This window comes from Callorhinus ursinus, unplaced genomic scaffold, assembly GCF_003265705.2.
Source record: "Callorhinus ursinus isolate GAN/ISIS: 27379988/994484 unplaced genomic scaffold, GSC_fseal_2.0 scaffold25, whole genome shotgun sequence".
Classification (NCBI taxonomy): Eukaryota; Metazoa; Chordata; class Mammalia; order Carnivora; family Otariidae; genus Callorhinus; species Callorhinus ursinus.
The window spans coordinates 17,735,158-17,752,020 of NW_027397087.1; the positions used below are offsets into that span (position 1 = coordinate 17,735,158).

A 16,863-nucleotide genomic window follows, 5' to 3' on the forward strand; every position below is an offset into this window, starting at 1 on the left:
CATCATTTAAAAGTCTTTTGATAACTCCTTTTATGCAATAATGTTAGGCTTCGGGGAATATTCTCAGAACATAGGAAGCTCCTCCTGACCTAGTTATGATGTAAATGCTTTTTGTGACTATCCCCTCTCTTCAAAGACCTCTGAACAGCCAGGCCCTTAGGCATAATTGAACCCCGGGGAAGAATTTTACCGGAATGCAGGTTTGTTTGTTTTGTGGTGCTGGTGGTGATGAAGAGGGAGCTTTCCCCTTAGTTGGGAAGGGGGAATTTTACAATGAAACTGGCCCTTGATGCTTACTTACCCCAGACTGATGAGGACATCCATGCTTGGGGGAACAGGTAATAATTTTTTAGTTCTGCTCCAGTATCTAGGAGAGTGAGAATGTGTAGTAGCAATCTACTTGAAAGAACGTTCCTTGAATTTCCCAATTCAAAAGACTGCATAGAGCTAAGACAGAAATAAGAGCACTGAGGGACGAGGGACGTTTTATATGTCAACCCAAATCACAAAGGCAGGACTTTTCTAAGGATGTAAGAATTATATCTACCTTTTGGGTACAGGGGGTGAAGTGAAAAGAAGGGATTCTGGAGCAGATATCTCAGAACTATCCCAAAACAGAAACCTTCACACAAGGTTATCCAGCTCTCCTTAACAGGTGCAAGGGCAGGGAAGGCATTTGGTCCTTGAGGTAACGTTTGGTTGGGAAGTTACGACAATGACGTCCACGTTTACAGCAATCCAGGTGACCCTGAGCGGAGGAGCACCCGTAGGACTGCGGCACAGAAAATACGCTAGCCTGCCAGTCGCCCCTCCCCCCTTGCATTCTCGGGGGATTGGAGTAGCATCGGAGTCGCTGACGCCATCCCTTCCCGCCTCTGGCTCTCAGGGAGCATGCGCTTCCTTCCTCACTTCCTCTCAAGGAGGGAGAGAGAGTAAGGCTACGCCCTAGCCGACCCGAGGCCGGCTTCGCGTCACAGGAACTTCAGCACCCACGGGGCGGACAGCGCTCTCCACCTGAAGACCTGACTTCCGAGCGCCCGGAGCCTTTCTAATCCCTTTACTGGGTAGCCGCGCGGAGCTCCACCGGCCGCTGGATCCCTGCCACTCTCCCTCCCCTCACCCGCCCTCCTAGCTCTTCCTGTTTTTACTCCTCCTTTTCATTCATAACAAAAGCCACAGCTTTGGGAGCCCGGCGCCGGGCTGTTTCTGAAGCCAAGCGTGGAAGAATGGGGTTCCTTTGGACCGGCACTTGGATTCTGGTGTTGGTGCTCCAAAGCAGCCCAATTCAAGCTTTCCCCAAGCCGGGAGGCAGTCAAGGTACGTGGGCACTTTTCTTCCCACCTCCCTTTTATTTCGCCACGAAGAGGTAAAGCTTGGCAGAATCCCTTGAACTGTAAATCACCTTGCCTCTTTTCTGATCAGGTCGTATCCGTGCTTATTGACAGAGAAATCAGTTCGAATTTAGAGACAGGAAGACAGATTTTTCCCCCCACACTTTTTGAATGATAGAGCAATAACATGGGTTGTTTTGAAATATCTTATTTTGAAACTGGCGAAGGGGGTGATTTTCCTCCTTAAAAAGTGGCATTTTTTTTTCTAGTTGTCTTACAACCGTTCTCAGATATTTTATTCTTAATATGTGCAGCAGATGATAAAAGAACTTTTAATGTGCCAGTAATGCTTATCCAAATTATGCTCTATCTAGCTGGAAACAGCTGGTAAGAGAAGTGTTGGAACTAAATGTTAGATTTCTGGGCAGAAAAATAAAAGTGTGATTCTATTAACTCAGGAAGTACACCAGGATAATAAGCAAAGAGACGTTGATAATCATTGTTATTGTATAATCTTGATTATCTTTGTTAATACATATTTTTGATTCACAGACACCCAAAAAAATTTCTCCTAATATTTGTTTTTCTTTTTTGGAGATTTTATGTAGTAAGAGACATATTGTGTCTTTCCACTGCATAATTAAATTTATATTTGTGTTTGGTTATTCTAGACAAACCCCTACATAATAGAGAATTAAGTGCAGAAAGACCTTTGAATGAACAGGTAGGTCAAAAGTAAAATTATAAATGCTATTTCATTTTACTTTAGTTATTATATTTAATGTAATTATGCTGTGACATTTTAGCCATTTTGAATTCACAAACTTCAGGAGCTTAATAATAAATTGACAGAAATTAGGATGGAAAATATAGTTTGGGAAATTGTATGTCTTAACAGTTATATACATAGAATTCTGTATAATACACAGAAATGACTCTATAATAGCCCAGTAAGCCCAACATCACATCCACTCTATTTTAAGACTGCTTAATTTATCAGATTTATCTTTCACCAATATTACAGGAGAAGGGAATTAATATTTGTAGACCATCTGCCCTTTATTTTATCTCATTTAATCTTTATGGCAATGCTTTGAAATAGAAATTATTATCTACATTTTACAAATAAGAAAACTAAATCCCACAGAGATGAAATCATTTAGCTGTCATATTTGGTAAGTGGTGGAACAATGATTTAAAAGCAGGTCTATCTCCGATTTACTTCCCAGATTGCTGAGGCAGAAGCAGACAAGATTAAAAAAACATACCCTCCAGGTAAAAAGAAATTATGTTGATATAATTTTTTTAAAAACGGTTATGAAAATCTTAAGTAAAATAGATGTGTTGGGCTTGGGGGCTTTTCTTCCAGAAAACAAGCCAGGTGAAAGCAATTATTCCTTTGTTGATAACTTGAACCTGCTAAAGGCAATAACAGAAAAGGAAAAAATTGAGAAAGAAAGACAATCCATTAGAAGCTCCCCACATGATAATAAATTGAATGTGGAAGATGTTGATTCAACCAAGAATCGAAGACTGATTGATGATTATGATTCTACTAAGAGTGGACTGAATCATAAATTTCAAGGTAAATGAGGAAAAAGAACTTTTGCTTCCTATTTTCTCTAACTTGGAGTCTCCGCATTGTGGGTTAAGAGAAAGTCCTATGTTTTAAAAAGAGCCTTTGTATATTCTTGGTCCTTTATTAGTCAGGACCAAAATTAAGACAAAGCCCAAATATTTCTGTGAGGGCTCAGCTTCACAGAAGCCCAGATTTTATTTTCTCATTTTAAGGTTCCTTTACTGATGCTTTGAAAACAATTTAAATCTGCTATCTATATTTTATGTGATTGAATTCATTTTAACATTCCAATTTTTTTAACTATTAGTACAAAGAAACTATCATAATTCTCAAGTAATTAAATCAATAAAATACTCCTCACAAAAGCTGAAGTATCCATTACTTTCTTTTCAGTATTCATTTCCTAGTCATATCTGTCTCCGTGGGTCATTCTAACCTTTCCATGACTCTTTAATTACCATCTATAGCCTGATGTCTTATAACACTAGCCCACACTTCTCCTTCTCTGAAATATATATATATTACCTATACATAAAATAGTTTTTTTCTCTATCCTTGATCACCACCATCCTTGTCCAAATTCTAATCATGTCTCACTTGAACTACAGCAAGATCTCCTAATGAATCTTCCAGCACCCACTCTGCCCTTTTCCAACTCAGAGCAGCCAGAGTGATCTTTTCAACACACAAGTATGAACTTGTCACTCTTGCATAAAACCCATTAGTAGATTCTTATTTCTCTCAGGATAAAAACCCAAATCTTTAATGTGGCTTCCGTAGTCCTGGAAGGACAGATTCCTGTGTTCATCCAGCACACATGATCTGATAGAAACCTGTTCCTTTCACTCATGATACTTAATGTAATTTGTAATTTTACATTCCTAAGTGTGACTACTTATGATTTATGTCTTTCTCCTTAACTAACCTGAAAACTTCACTAGAACAGAAACAGTGTACACCCAGTGTCTGAATGCTTATGAATTCACTGCATGAATAGATGGATAAAGGAATGAATGAGCAAATAAAATAATACACCAGGGAATAAATGAACTATTGTATATGAGCATTGAGGAGGAGAGTGTGTTTTCTGTGCTGAGAACCACTGCTTAAGAGTGACTACAAATTTTCTTTAATTTGCTTATTCTGCTCCGTGGCCACAAGAGAATTAGGCTGGTCATCTCTGCCAGAAAACAACTACCGATTAAATATGACTTTCATTGGATATCACAGCCTGAGGAAAATTAAGAAGTGTGTTGTATATGAATGGGGTAGGGGAGACGGTTTATATTTTGAAATATTTCATATTGTATACTACTCATAGAAATGTGTTTCTCTTGAATTCTACTTTTTAACCTAAAATATTTGGACTAGAAATAGATAGGCACTGGGGGGCGCCTGGGTGGCTCAGATGGTTAAGCGTCTGCCTTTGGCTCAGGTCATGATCCCAAGGTCCCGGGATCGAGTACCACATCGGGCTCCCTGCTCCTTGGGAGCCTGCTTCTCCCTCTGCTTCTCTCTCTCTCTCTCTCCCTCTGTCTCTCATGAATAAATAAATAAAATCTTTAAAAAAAATAGAAATAGATAGGCACTGGGTATAGGGGCATACAAAACAATTTCAACTACTTTGACTGAACCGACCATTTGATTTAATAAAATTTTAAAAAATAGTCTAATGTTTGTTTGGTTACATTTTTTTTTTTTTTGGTCAAACTGGTTGTATGTACAGGTAGAGGCATAGATCTGTTTGTGATCTGACCACTAACCTGAGTAACTTATTTTTAAATTGTTCAATGCTTTATTACCATCCCAAATGGGTTCAGAACTATCAAGTCCTAGCCCTGATGGCTCTAGGCTTACCCTAGGAGTCATTTCAAGTCCACTTGAGACTACAGAGAAGACTTTTGGAGAGAATGGTCTCCGAGTGAATTACTGGTCTCCTCTCATACCTTGGAAATTCTGGAACCAGGTGGGTTTGGGACCACCAAGTTAACTGGAACCTCAGAGGCAGGCTGACTTACACCCTAGAAGGGAGAGTGAAGGAGCAAAACTTCTGCAGGGTACTTTTACACATTTAGGAAACCTCCAGATGGTCTTGTAGGGCCCATCAGGTCTCCTTTCCTGTGTTTTCTACAGTATAGGTGATTCAGGATTTTTCCAAGTGTCTTTTATGAAGTAGTGCTTTGGGGCTCCTGTGTGCATTCACCAAACAAAAATTCATTGAACAATTACTATGTTTCAGACTATGAACTAGACAATAAGCTCTGTGTAGTTAAGTATCACACCTAAACTATTTATCAGTCTGTTTCCTGTTCTGGCCCAGATTAAGACTTCAATAAAAAATGTTTTGGACGAATGAATGTCAGGTGCCATAAATAGATGCCAAGGACTTAAAAAATAACTGGGAAGATTGTGACTTGGAAGATGGTCCTTTTACATCCACTTACAATGTTGTAGTTGCTTTAAAAAAGTTATGGATGTTGAACTCATGTTTGGTTTCCCTCTGAGGGTATATATAAGAGGGTAAAATACGCTTTTGTGAGCAGTACAGAAGTCACTGAGTAATTCTGTCCATTTTAGAGAAGCCAGGGAAAATCAGTGGAAGGTAAAGAGCAATGCCCAAGGGGTCAACTATTAACCCCATCTAGCAAAGGTCTGCTAGGGGAGGCCTGAACTCCTGGCTCAAGAGAATGCAGCAGTGCAGCAGAACAAAAAGGCTGTTTCTTCCAAGTGTTGCTTATGTTCTCCCTGTTATGAAGTAAATGAACTGAAAAACAGTCATCTCAGTTATTTTCCAGCACCAGCAGGCAATCAGTACTCTTCCTTTTCTTCAGATCCTGAGGGATTAAGTGGGAAGGGAAATAAATTTTTCCACCTCTGCATAGACCTTAGGTAGTTTCTGCTCCACATATACCCGAGAGTCTGTCTTGCAACCCACAAATGGAAGACTCAGACCTAAATAACAGTTGAGTCTCTGCTCCTGAAAACAATGGATGAGGAACCCAATTTTCAGTCAGTCAGGAGGAGAACTGGTTTTATGGGTTTTTTTTCCTCTTAGGGAGTTTTCTGTTTATTAGTCACTATGATACACAGGGCTCAAAGGGCTCATAGCTAATGGATTGGTCGACAGCTCAGCAATAATATATTATCAGGAAGCTTCTAGTCCTCCATGTATAATCACCCTATTCAGTTTCCTAAGCTTCTTTTCAAACAACAAGAAAATGTTCTGCCTAAGGCAGCATGTATCTTCAGCTGTATAGATTCTGGAAGAAAGGTTGTGAGAGAAATTTCTTGTGTGAATTCTCAAAGTCATGGAAGAAAAGGACAATAAAAATAGAAGTACAAGGCTCTTCTTTCTTTGAGTCAATATGTTCAGAATTATTTAGGCAGAATTTGACCAGAGACTCAATTTCCATTTTCTCTAGAAGATAACCGCAGTTGGTACAAATCCACTATATATAATAATTTTTTAGTTTTCATATAATACTGCACATTAGCTTTCATATAGTAATTTGCAACTTAAAAGATGCATTTACATCTTATTCCATCTGAGCTTCATAATAATCCCACGAAACAGATAATCCTATTATCTCCCTTTACAGTGGTCTAAGGATTTAGAGATAACTAAGAGGCAACAGGGGCTAAAATTCTGATCTTTCCAATCTGCCTTGTAAATTTGCACATATTAATATATTGCTTGATGTGGTGTAGGTTAGAAAAGACCAGCTGGTTCCTGAGAGTTGTCTTGGACATGGTGCAATGCTTCTTTGTCACCAACCCTCCTGGGCCTTTCCTTCCCGATGGGCTCTTGCTTTACTTTAAAGTAGTGCTGCCAAATGTATTCCCAGGAAAGCCAAGGATACATATTTGCAAGCATCTCTGCAGAGATTTACATAGATTTACATATTGCTTTGTAAAAATCTGTTGTCTCGTTTTAAAAAGTTTAAATTTCAGACACATAAAATAAGTTCCCTATTCTCTAGAGAAAGGGGCTTATCATATTAAGCTGTCTTCCGTAAAGGAGTTTTGATACACGTTCAGTTAGAAGTAAATATTTATTCCAGATAAATCATAAAATCTTCAGTACACCCTCTCTGATTCTGGGTGTAAGGCAGGTTCCCCACTCAGCCCAGGAATTTGCCAGCAGAAGAAGTACACATGCAGATATTATGAGTCTACTCCTTGTATGGAAATGGAATACCAAATTATGTTTGGACAATATGGCATATTACATAAATATGGCCCACTGTTAAATTTTAAAATACAACCTTGTTTGTATTATTAGTGAGAATAAAAAATGGAGAGGCCTTTTGTGTTGTCTTCAGATCTTCCTTTCTCTTACAATCACATAAGAAGCTTTCAGAATATCCATTACCATCTTAGCATCTCAGCTTGAAAGTAAAATTTCATTTCAAACCGAGGGCTTATGTGGACCAAGCAACACCATAAATGTATTCCAAACATATCTGAGTGTACAAGAGCAAGGTAAAGATTATAAATATAATATGACTCATGAAATAGGCCTCCAATAACTATGATGTGGAACTGTGATTACTCTGTCTAGATGATCCAGATGGCCTTCATCAACTAGATGGAACTCCTTTAACTGCTGAAGACATCGTCCAAAAGATTGCTACCAGGATTTATGAGGAAAATGACAGAGGAGTATTTGATAAGATTGTTTCTAAACTGCTGAATCTTGGCCTTGTAAGTCCTGCATGAGAATAAACCCATTTCTTAGTACAGTTTGGAATTTGCTAAGAATCCAAGTCACATGATCCAGTTGTAGCCAAATGTTTATAATACCTCTACTTTATATTAGGCACTGTAGGTTTTGAGGACAAATACGACAACATTCTTCTAGGAACTTATAGTCTACCAAAGGAACTACACAAATACACACATGCCCACAATGCAAAGCTGCATCAGAACCGTAAAAGCAGTTCAGCATGCCAGAGGATGAGTTATGTACAGTTTGGCAATAAGGAAGAGCTTCAGAGAAGGAGGTGTTTGAAGTCAGCTTAAAAGGATGGTTAGGATTTAATGAGCAGCAGTAAAAATACGTGCGTTGTGAGAAGAGAATAACAGGAGCAAAGACATACAACATTTGGGAAACTAAGCGATTTAATTGGATCATCCCTCAGCCTGGCTCCCAGCCCTTGTACAGCCCTATCAGGCTTTAGTAGGGAGATAAATTTGCCTGTTTCAGAGGTTTCCTGGCCATGACCTGTAGTGGAGGCTTGAGAAATAACCCTTTAGGGGCACCTGGGTGACTCGGTTGAGTGCCTGCCTTGGGCTCAGGTCATGATCCCAGTGTCCCAGGATCCAGCCTCACGTCAGGTTCCCAGACTGGCAGGGAGCCTGCTTCTCCCTCTCCCCACTGCTCGGGCTCTCTCTCTCTCTTTCTCTCTCTCTCAAATAAATAAATAAATAAATAAATAAAATCTTTAAAAAAGAGAGAGAGAAATAACCCTCAAGATATTTCTCAAAATAAGTGTTCCATGGATTCCAAAAGACAGGCCTGATTACCTGTACAGCCCAAAGGTACTTTTACCCAGGAATTCTGGGGCAGACACTAGAATGGCCAGCAACTAATAGAGGCATAAAAAAGGGTTATCTAGAAAGAGGGACCAAAAGATTCTCTCATCTTCTTAAAAATGTATTCAACTACAGAGTTTAGTCTAAATTTTTTAATCACAAGTATGAGAATACCAGTTATGTATGTTTTCACTCCTTATAACAGATCACAGAAAGCCAGGCGCACACACTAGAAGATGAAGTAGCAGAAGTTTTACAAAAATTGATCTCAAAGGAAGCCAACACTTATGAGGAGGAACCCAATAAACCGACAAGCGTGACTGAGAGTCAGGCTGGAAAAATACCAGAGAAAGTGGTATGTATGTGAGAATTCATATGCATGTTATGGGCGTGTGTATATGCATGTGCATGGGTATGTGTCTGTGTCTACTTGTATTTGTATATAATTAATGCAATCTGTATATAATTAATATCTTACTTGGTGCCAAAGAAGATTTGGAGTATGTGACATGTTTAACCCACTTAAAATTTATCCTCACAAAATACCAGTAAGTTAAAAGATATAAGCCAACTCTATGTTGAAAATGAAGATACAGGTTATATTATATTACACAGTAAGGGTTACATCTTAAACTTCACAGTAAATTAACCCATAATGTTAGGTGGAAATGTTATAACCATTCCACATACAACTGCTTGTATAATGTCAGTGGACTGGAACCAAATATTCCACAGCTCTTTCAGTATACAACTTCTGTTCACAGAAAGTCATCATCTGCCTCCAGAACCCAAAAAAAGAAACTCGGGTTGATTTGATCCTCTGCCACACCAGCCTGTGTTCCCCAGAGCTCGTCACCTGATACTGCCTCTCTGTTATATCCTGAGCTCTTCCACCTGCTCTTTCCTCTTCTCATTGGTTCAGAGGCCTGGAACCATCCTTTGCTAGTCATTCATCCGTCCTTCCCCTTCCTGGACTCTGTGCCTCTTCGTCTTTTCTTTGGCATTCATTCGCCAAGCTACTAAAATCTTTCTCCCCTCTGAATTCCCTGTAAAACTCTAGATGGAGCTGACCACAGAGGGATATAAGAAAATATCAGTCTCTCCACCTCTCCTATTTTCTCCACCAGAGCATCCAGACCCCATGGCTCCTCACCCCTCCAACATTGTATCCCAAATACTAGGAAAAAGAGTGTATTGGCCTATTGTTCTGTTTTAGAAGAGGCTAGAAAACAGAAACTGGGACTGCATTTTTCTTTTCCAAGATAGCATAACAGCTCCCCTTTGGTCTCCCTACTTCCCACCACCACCAGTTTTCATTTTTTTAAACAGATTTTAAAGATCCACCCAAAACATTCTTGATTTATCAAAGAACTCATGAATTCACTCAAGCTAACCATCTGAACTGAAAGTGGCATAGCTACTGTATTTTCCTGATCTTTCACTCCCATTTTGCACTCCTTATTCACCCATCTCGAAAACATCCATATGCTTGACCTGTTCACTCATGTCATCTAAATGCATTAATGCAAATGAAATGTTCATTCAGTACATATTTATTGAGGTGCCAATTGTGAACCAAGCACTGGGGATGTAATGCTCATCTAAAAAGATAGAATCCCTGCTCTCATGAAGGTCTAATGGAAGAAGTAGATGGTTTTCAAATAGTCACCTATTTTAACTACAACTGCCTTAAGTGCTCTGAGGAAAGAAACATGGTTCTATGAGACCTTGTTAAAAAGGAACCTGTTCTGGACTTAGGCCCAGGGAAGGCATCCCTGAGGAAGTGACTTGAGCCAAAACTGAAGGCTGAATAGGAGTTAACTTGTGAATATGAGAGGCAGTATGTAGAGAAGAATGTGTGGAGTATCCAAGTAGCTCCAACAAGGGCAGGGTGGCTGGCTCACAGAGAGAGAAATAAGAGATGAGCCTGAGGATGTGGACCCAGGGCAGACCAGGCAAGGCCTTAGGTTCTGATCTTTATTGTAGGACCAATGGGAAAACACTGGATGATTTTAAGCAAAGGTGTTACATGATCATATTTTTAAAAAGATAACTCTGGCTACAACACGGAAAATGCAGTGTTGGGAATAGACTAGAAGTAGTTGATGTACCAGTTAGAAGGTTAGAGATGAAAGTATCTGGACTAGAGCCAGGTAATGGAGAAAGAGAGAAATGTACAAATTTGGGACAGATTTTGAAAGTAGGGCCAACAAGGCTACTGATGAAGGAAATGAAGAGGAAGAGACAAGAAAGGCTCTTAAATTTCTGTCTAGTCCACTGAATGGACAATGGATCCAAACATCCATAACTAAGATGCAGAACACTAGAAATGGATCAGGTCTGGGAGAAAGAGTCCTGTGTACTTTTCCAGATAGTCCTTAAAATTTCACTGAGAAGTCCCCAAGGTGTGACTGTTCTGCTAGTGTTAGATATTCTGACAGGCTTTCCCATATCCTGTTGTCAATTTTATGACTTCAAAGCTCCCCTCCTTGGTGAAAGACATTTCTATGAGGAGACACTCATGAGAACTGACAGAGGGAAACTTGGCCAAGGAGGAACCTAGAAATTCCCTGTCTATTCTCCAGGAACAAGAGCCAGGGTCCTCAGGTGAAGCATATGTCTCTTAGCCCCAATGACCGTTCCATGCGGCTACATGCCCACATGCCTGGAAAAGGGTTTGATCCTGCAGGAGCTTGCAAAGGAGGAGGTATTCTTGCACTTCACATTCAAGGGCACCGCAGAGGAAAGAATCAAGCTGGAGCATAATTAGTTCTATCAAACTCTTAATTTTTTATTGATTTTTTTCTCCCAATGGAGACTCCAATGGCAGCAATTCAAGATGGTTTTACTAATGGACAAAATGATGAAACAGTATCTAATACCTTAACCTTGACAAATGGCTTGGAAAGGAGAACTAAAATCTACAATGAAGACAACTTTGAGGAACTCCAATATTTCCCAAACTTCTACGCACTACTGAAAAGTATTGATTCAGGTAAACACTGTTTTCTGACCATGTGGAATAGAAACAGTAATTCCAGGAAATATATGGGTGGAGTTTTTCTTCCTGTTTTCATTTTCTAAATGCAGTCTTCAATGACATATATTGTGGCCTCGGGGAAAAGAGTTCACGTCAATTTTTTCAAAAGAATACTAGTCATGAAAATATTTAGGAAAGGATAGTCAGGAAAGGTGGAGCTTCTGGATAATTTAATCTTCTTGTTAACAGAGCATTCATTTATTTGTTCAACAAATAGTTACTGGACATGTGTGGTGTTTGGGACATTGAGGTGAGCCCCGTGCAGATGAAGAGAGAAATCAATGTCCCTGTCTGACTTGCTCAGCCTCAAATCTTATTGCAAATCCTTTTTTTTTTAAAGGCTATATTCATTTTCCTCTCATAGTAGGAACAATGTGTATAACATAACTTATCCTTTTAAAAATAATTCAGGTTTTTGCTTTTTAGACATTTTCAGCTTCGGTCTTGAAATGAGTTCAAATGAACTAAACACTGGACCACAGCAGGTCAGGAGCCCAAAACACACTTGGAAAATGATTTGTTTTTTTAAAAACAAAGTCCTTGATGTGCCTTTTCTCTTACATGTACACCAAAATAGGTTAGCTGAAGATTTCAATTCATGTTTAGTTTTGATTAATCTTCAAGGAAGATTATAATGGGCAAATTTTCTTTTGTTGTTATTGTCCAGACAGATGCTCTGCCCTGCTTCATGGCTTTTCCTCTCCCTGTTCAAAGATTCAGCCCCAGACTGAACATTTGTAATAAATATTTCCCCAAGAAGTGACCTCAGAGTGAGCTTTCATTTCTAGGGAACATCCATTGTCCTTCAATTCCAGACATTGGCCAGATGGCACCAGCCCCTCTGCTGGTGTCTGCAGGGCTGGTACGTCTTGAGGGTCCATTCTCAGCCATCTTGCCCCATTGAATGGCAAATGCCCAGCTCAGAAACTTTGTCATCTTGGTGAGTCACTTCTTGTCAGGGAAGAACATCAGCAGGACACCAAATACCTACACAGATGTGATCTTGAACAAATAATGTGATGGCTGAAGTTATTTACAGGCGCTTTTCCAGGATCTCATCCCCATTTCCTCTCTCATCTTTCTTCTCTCCCAACTTTGGGACTTTCATGATATTTGAAAGATTCCACTGTATGGAATGTTTTTTATTTTATTTGTTTTTATCTTTCAGTTTCCTTGACCCTATTCTTAATTTCCTTTATTTTTATAGAATTTTAATTTAAATCCTTACACTAAGGTCTTTGACAATACCCATTTTTCTCACCCAAGGTCTGAACCAACTGAGAAATAATAAAACGGGTGGAAAACCAAAATATTTCTGATACTGATAAAGACTGGGTTGTAAGGGTTGTAGAATGCAGCTTGGTTTGAGATCCAACACTGGGCTTGCTCACTCCCTGTCCTCAGTCTAGTTCTTGGAACAGTCAATACCAAGGACTGTTGGATTCTACAGAGCTGGCGCTTGTCTCAGGTCCCTGCCTTCCACTGTTCCAGGGGAGCAAAAAGAAGAAAGAGTCCAAATCCCTCTCAGTTAAGAAATGAAGACTAATGGCCATTGCCTACCAACTTCATCTGTAGGAAGGATGCAACTGGGGGAGGAGGGAGGCTAGGAGTATTTAGAAGAAATCCTTAATGGTAGCTAAAAAGCTAAAAGAATAGGGAAAATGGGCTCTCTTCTAGCACCTTTCTTCAAAAATGGAAATAGATTTTTTTAAATTTTAGGATATATATACCGAATGTCTATAGAATCATTAGCCATCCTCTTCCATCAAGATGCAGAAGAATATGCCAATTATGAAGAGTTCCCAAGAAACTGTTTTTTTTTATTTATTTATTCAAGAGAGAGACAGAATGAGAGATAGCACAAGAGGGAAGAGGGTCAGAGGGAGAAGCAGACTCCCTGCTGAGCAGGGAGCCCGATGTGGGACTCGATCCCGGGACTCCAGGATCATGACCTGAGCCAAAGGCAGTTGCTTAACCAACTGAGCCACCCAGGCACCCGAAACTGTTTTTTTTTTTTTTTTGAAGACTTTATTTATTTATCTGACAGAGACATAGCAAGAGAGGGAACACAAGCAGGGAGAGCGGCAGAGGGAGAGGGAGAAGCAGGCTTCCCACCGAGCAGGGAGCCTGATGTGGGGCTCAATCCCAGGACCCTGGGATCATGACCTGAGCCGAAGGCAGACACGTAACGACTGAGCCACCCAGGCAGCCTGCAAGAAACTGTTAATAGTGGTTACCTATATGGAGTAGGAGTTGAGGGGTAGGAGAAAAATGTTATTTTCACTATTATTTACTTCTGCACTGTTGGAATATTTTTACTATATGCATATATTCTTTCAAATAAAAAAAGTTTAGAAAGCAATATATACTACTATTAAAAATCAACCTTATGTTATAAAAAATAAAGATACATGTGTGTTTTTATTTTCAAATATTAAGTTTGATTAGTGAAAACCAGTCATTGTTGCCCTCAAAAACATACAGCTTAGTAAAGAAAAATTTTTCGCTCACAAATCTTCTAACTTTCTTTTTGAGTTCGTATTACCTCAGGTTGCAAACTGTCTCTTTATCATCTAATCTATTAATAAAATATTTTAGATTAAATCTTTTTGCAGAAGTTATAATTGCCCATTTCTGGAAAAGTTCAGTATACCTGTACATTATCCTATATTCTGAATCAAGTCTTAGGCTTTCTGTAAATTAAATATATGTGGTTTCAGCTATAAATGTAGGGAGAAATATTTCAGTAAGATGCCTACTTCATAAACTGACACTGAAAGAGGAAGTTATACTCCACTAGTTTTTTTTAAAAATTATTTTGTCCTTTTGTATAGAAAAAGAGGCAAAAGAGAAAGAAACACTGATTACTATCATGAAAACGTTGATTGACTTTGTGAAGATGATGGTAAAGTATGGCACAATATCTCCAGAAGAAGGCGTTTCCTACCTTGGTGAGAGTCCTATCTGTTTTGTTTTTACTGTAATAGTTTTCATTGTCCAAAGTGAATAAGGGATTTGGCAATAATTATCTCACAAATTTGATCATTTATGCCAAAATAGCCTGAAGCATTTGAGTAACGAATTGACCAGCTTGATAATGCATATAAATAAAATTAACCAGAAGTTTTCAACTCTTTATAGATACAGCTTGAGTACAAACATTTCATTATTACATTTTGTCTTATTAACATTTTCTAAATATCTCCATGGAGACAATTTTATTAAAATTTGACCCCCCCCCCTTTTTTTCCAGTTGTGTTTGGGTGGTCAGGACTGAAAGAGTTGATTTTTTTTTCCTCTGTTTAATTTTTTATTGTTATGTTAATCACCATATATTACATCATTAGTTTTTGGTGCAGTGTTCCATGATTCATTGTTTGTTCATAACACCCAGTGCTCCATGCAGAACGTGCCCTCCTCAATACCCATCACCAGGATAACCCATCCCCCTCCCCCCCTCCCCTCTAGAACCCTCAGTTTGTTTCTCAGAGTCCATCATCTCTCATGGTTCGTCTCCCCCTTGAAAGAGTTGATTTTAACCAGTGAGGTCTGTGTGTGGTGGGAAGGAGACAGCCCTGGACTGAGCAGCAGAAAGTGATACCCCCTGATCCAGGTTGGCCACAGACAACTCCGTCCCACGGGGGAAGGCACTCACCTTGCTTGGCCTTAATCTCGGCATCTCTAAAATAAAGGACTTTGTGATCAATGGTGGGGCTGACAAACTACTGCCCATGGACCATATCTGGCCCATTGCCCATTTTTGTATAGCATATAAGCTAAGAATTGCTTTTACATTTTTAAATGGTTGAAAGAAATCGAAAGGAGAATCGTATTTTGTGACAGAAGAAAAGTATGTAAAATTCACATGGCAGTGTCCATACATGAAGTCTTATTGGCACAGCCGCACCCATTTCCTTCCTGCTGTCTGTGGCTGATTTTGTGCTACATTGGCAGAGTTGAGTAGTTGCAACACAGACCACAGATGGTCCACAAAGTATTTACTATCTGGCCCTTTACTGAAAAAGTTCGCAGACCTTTGACTCCTTGAACTTTGTAGATAAGCTTGAACATTCTCTCTGCATGCAGGTTGTTTAAAAAAGAAAAAAACAGCCTTTGGTTTTTCTGCTTGATTTAGTTAATCAACAAATAGCATTTATCCCTGATGTCCTTTGAGCAAGTTGACCTCATGGCCCCTTACTCTGATCTCTAACAGAGAAGGAAGAATTAGAAGAGAAAATCTCATAGCATAGAATAATCCAGAATTACTCTCTATGGATTCCATTTTTTTCCACATGAAAATAATTTTACTGTTTTTTTTTTTCTGATTACAAAAGAGCATATGTATTTTAAAAAATCAGTCAATGCAAAATGATGTTAAAAAAGAAGTAGAAAGGGATGCCTGGGTGGCTCAGTTGGCTAAGCGTCTGCATTCGGCTCAGGTCATGATCCCCAGGTCCTGGGATCGAGCACCACATCGGGCTCCCTGCTCAGCGGGGAGCCTGCTTCTCCCTCTGCCTACTGCTCTACCTGCTTGTGCTCTCTCTCTCTCTCTCTGTCAAATAAATGAATGAAATCTTTAAAAAAAAAAAAAAAAAAAGAAGAATTAAAAAAAATCACTCATAATACTGGCACCCAGGTGATATTCTGGTTTATATCCTTCCAGATGTTTGTGTATATGTGTGTGTGTATACACACACACACACACACATATATATACCTTGGTTGTTTCTTTGTTTTACCTTGTTTAACAAAAAATGGGCTCACATTATACATAATGCTTTGTGGCCTACTTTACTCAATAGTAGATCAAAGGCATCGTTTCAGATCAATCACTGTTTCATACCAATACCCTGATTCAAAAGTCCACACTTAAGTCATTTATCCAATGGAACTAGATTAGAAATGCCACAAGGTGCAAGGTGCAAGGTAGGTATTTCCACGACTGTTCATAGCTGTGCTATCCAGTATAGTAGTGGAAAGGGAATTCATTGCCTCATGTAACTGAGGAGTCCAGGAGCAGGGGTAGTCTGATGTTGGTTAGGTTTGTAAAGTCCACCAGTAGTCCCAGCACTGACTTTCCATGTGTTGATTCATTCCAGATAAGCTGCTCCATTATGGGAAAAAGATGGCTGGCAATCTCCATCCTCACATTACAGCAATCCTAGCAGGAAAAGATCCTCTTTCCCCAGTGGCCCTAGCATTGAATCTCATGGTCCTGGCTTGCATCACAGGCTCCTCTTTGAACCAATCACTCAGGTCAGGGCGATGGAGACCCTGAGGAGCCACGCCAGGATTATTAGGCCCCGCCTGAGCCAAATGTGCTGAGAATGGGAATGGTCTGGGTTTTCTAAAGGAAAATCAAGGTGTAGTTACCAGAA

The 16,863-nt window shown here is 39.5% G+C and overlaps 1 protein-coding gene across 2 annotated transcripts in view; it reads left to right on the plus strand.

Moving 5' to 3' along the window:
* Window positions 1-236: 236 nt before the first annotated feature.
* SCG3 (secretogranin III) overlaps window positions 237-16,863 on the plus strand; it is a 33,670-nt gene continuing 17,043 nt past the window's right edge. Inside the window, exons 1-9 of one of the 2 annotated variants that reach the window (XM_073877011.1) lie at window positions 237-338; window positions 735-1,317; window positions 2,003-2,055; window positions 2,561-2,606; window positions 2,671-2,916; window positions 7,472-7,614; window positions 8,651-8,800; window positions 11,263-11,440; window positions 14,320-14,436. In XM_073877011.1, the coding sequence (XP_073733112.1) occupies window positions 1,227-1,317; window positions 2,003-2,055; window positions 2,561-2,606; window positions 2,671-2,916; window positions 7,472-7,614; window positions 8,651-8,800; window positions 11,263-11,440; window positions 14,320-14,436 (1,024 nt within the window). In that variant the 5' untranslated portion in view covers window positions 237-338; window positions 735-1,226. The remainder of the gene's footprint in view (window positions 339-734; window positions 1,318-2,002; window positions 2,056-2,560; window positions 2,607-2,670; window positions 2,917-7,471; window positions 7,615-8,650; window positions 8,801-11,262; window positions 11,441-14,319; window positions 14,437-16,863) is intronic. The other variant, XM_025884050.2, reaches the window with a different exon arrangement.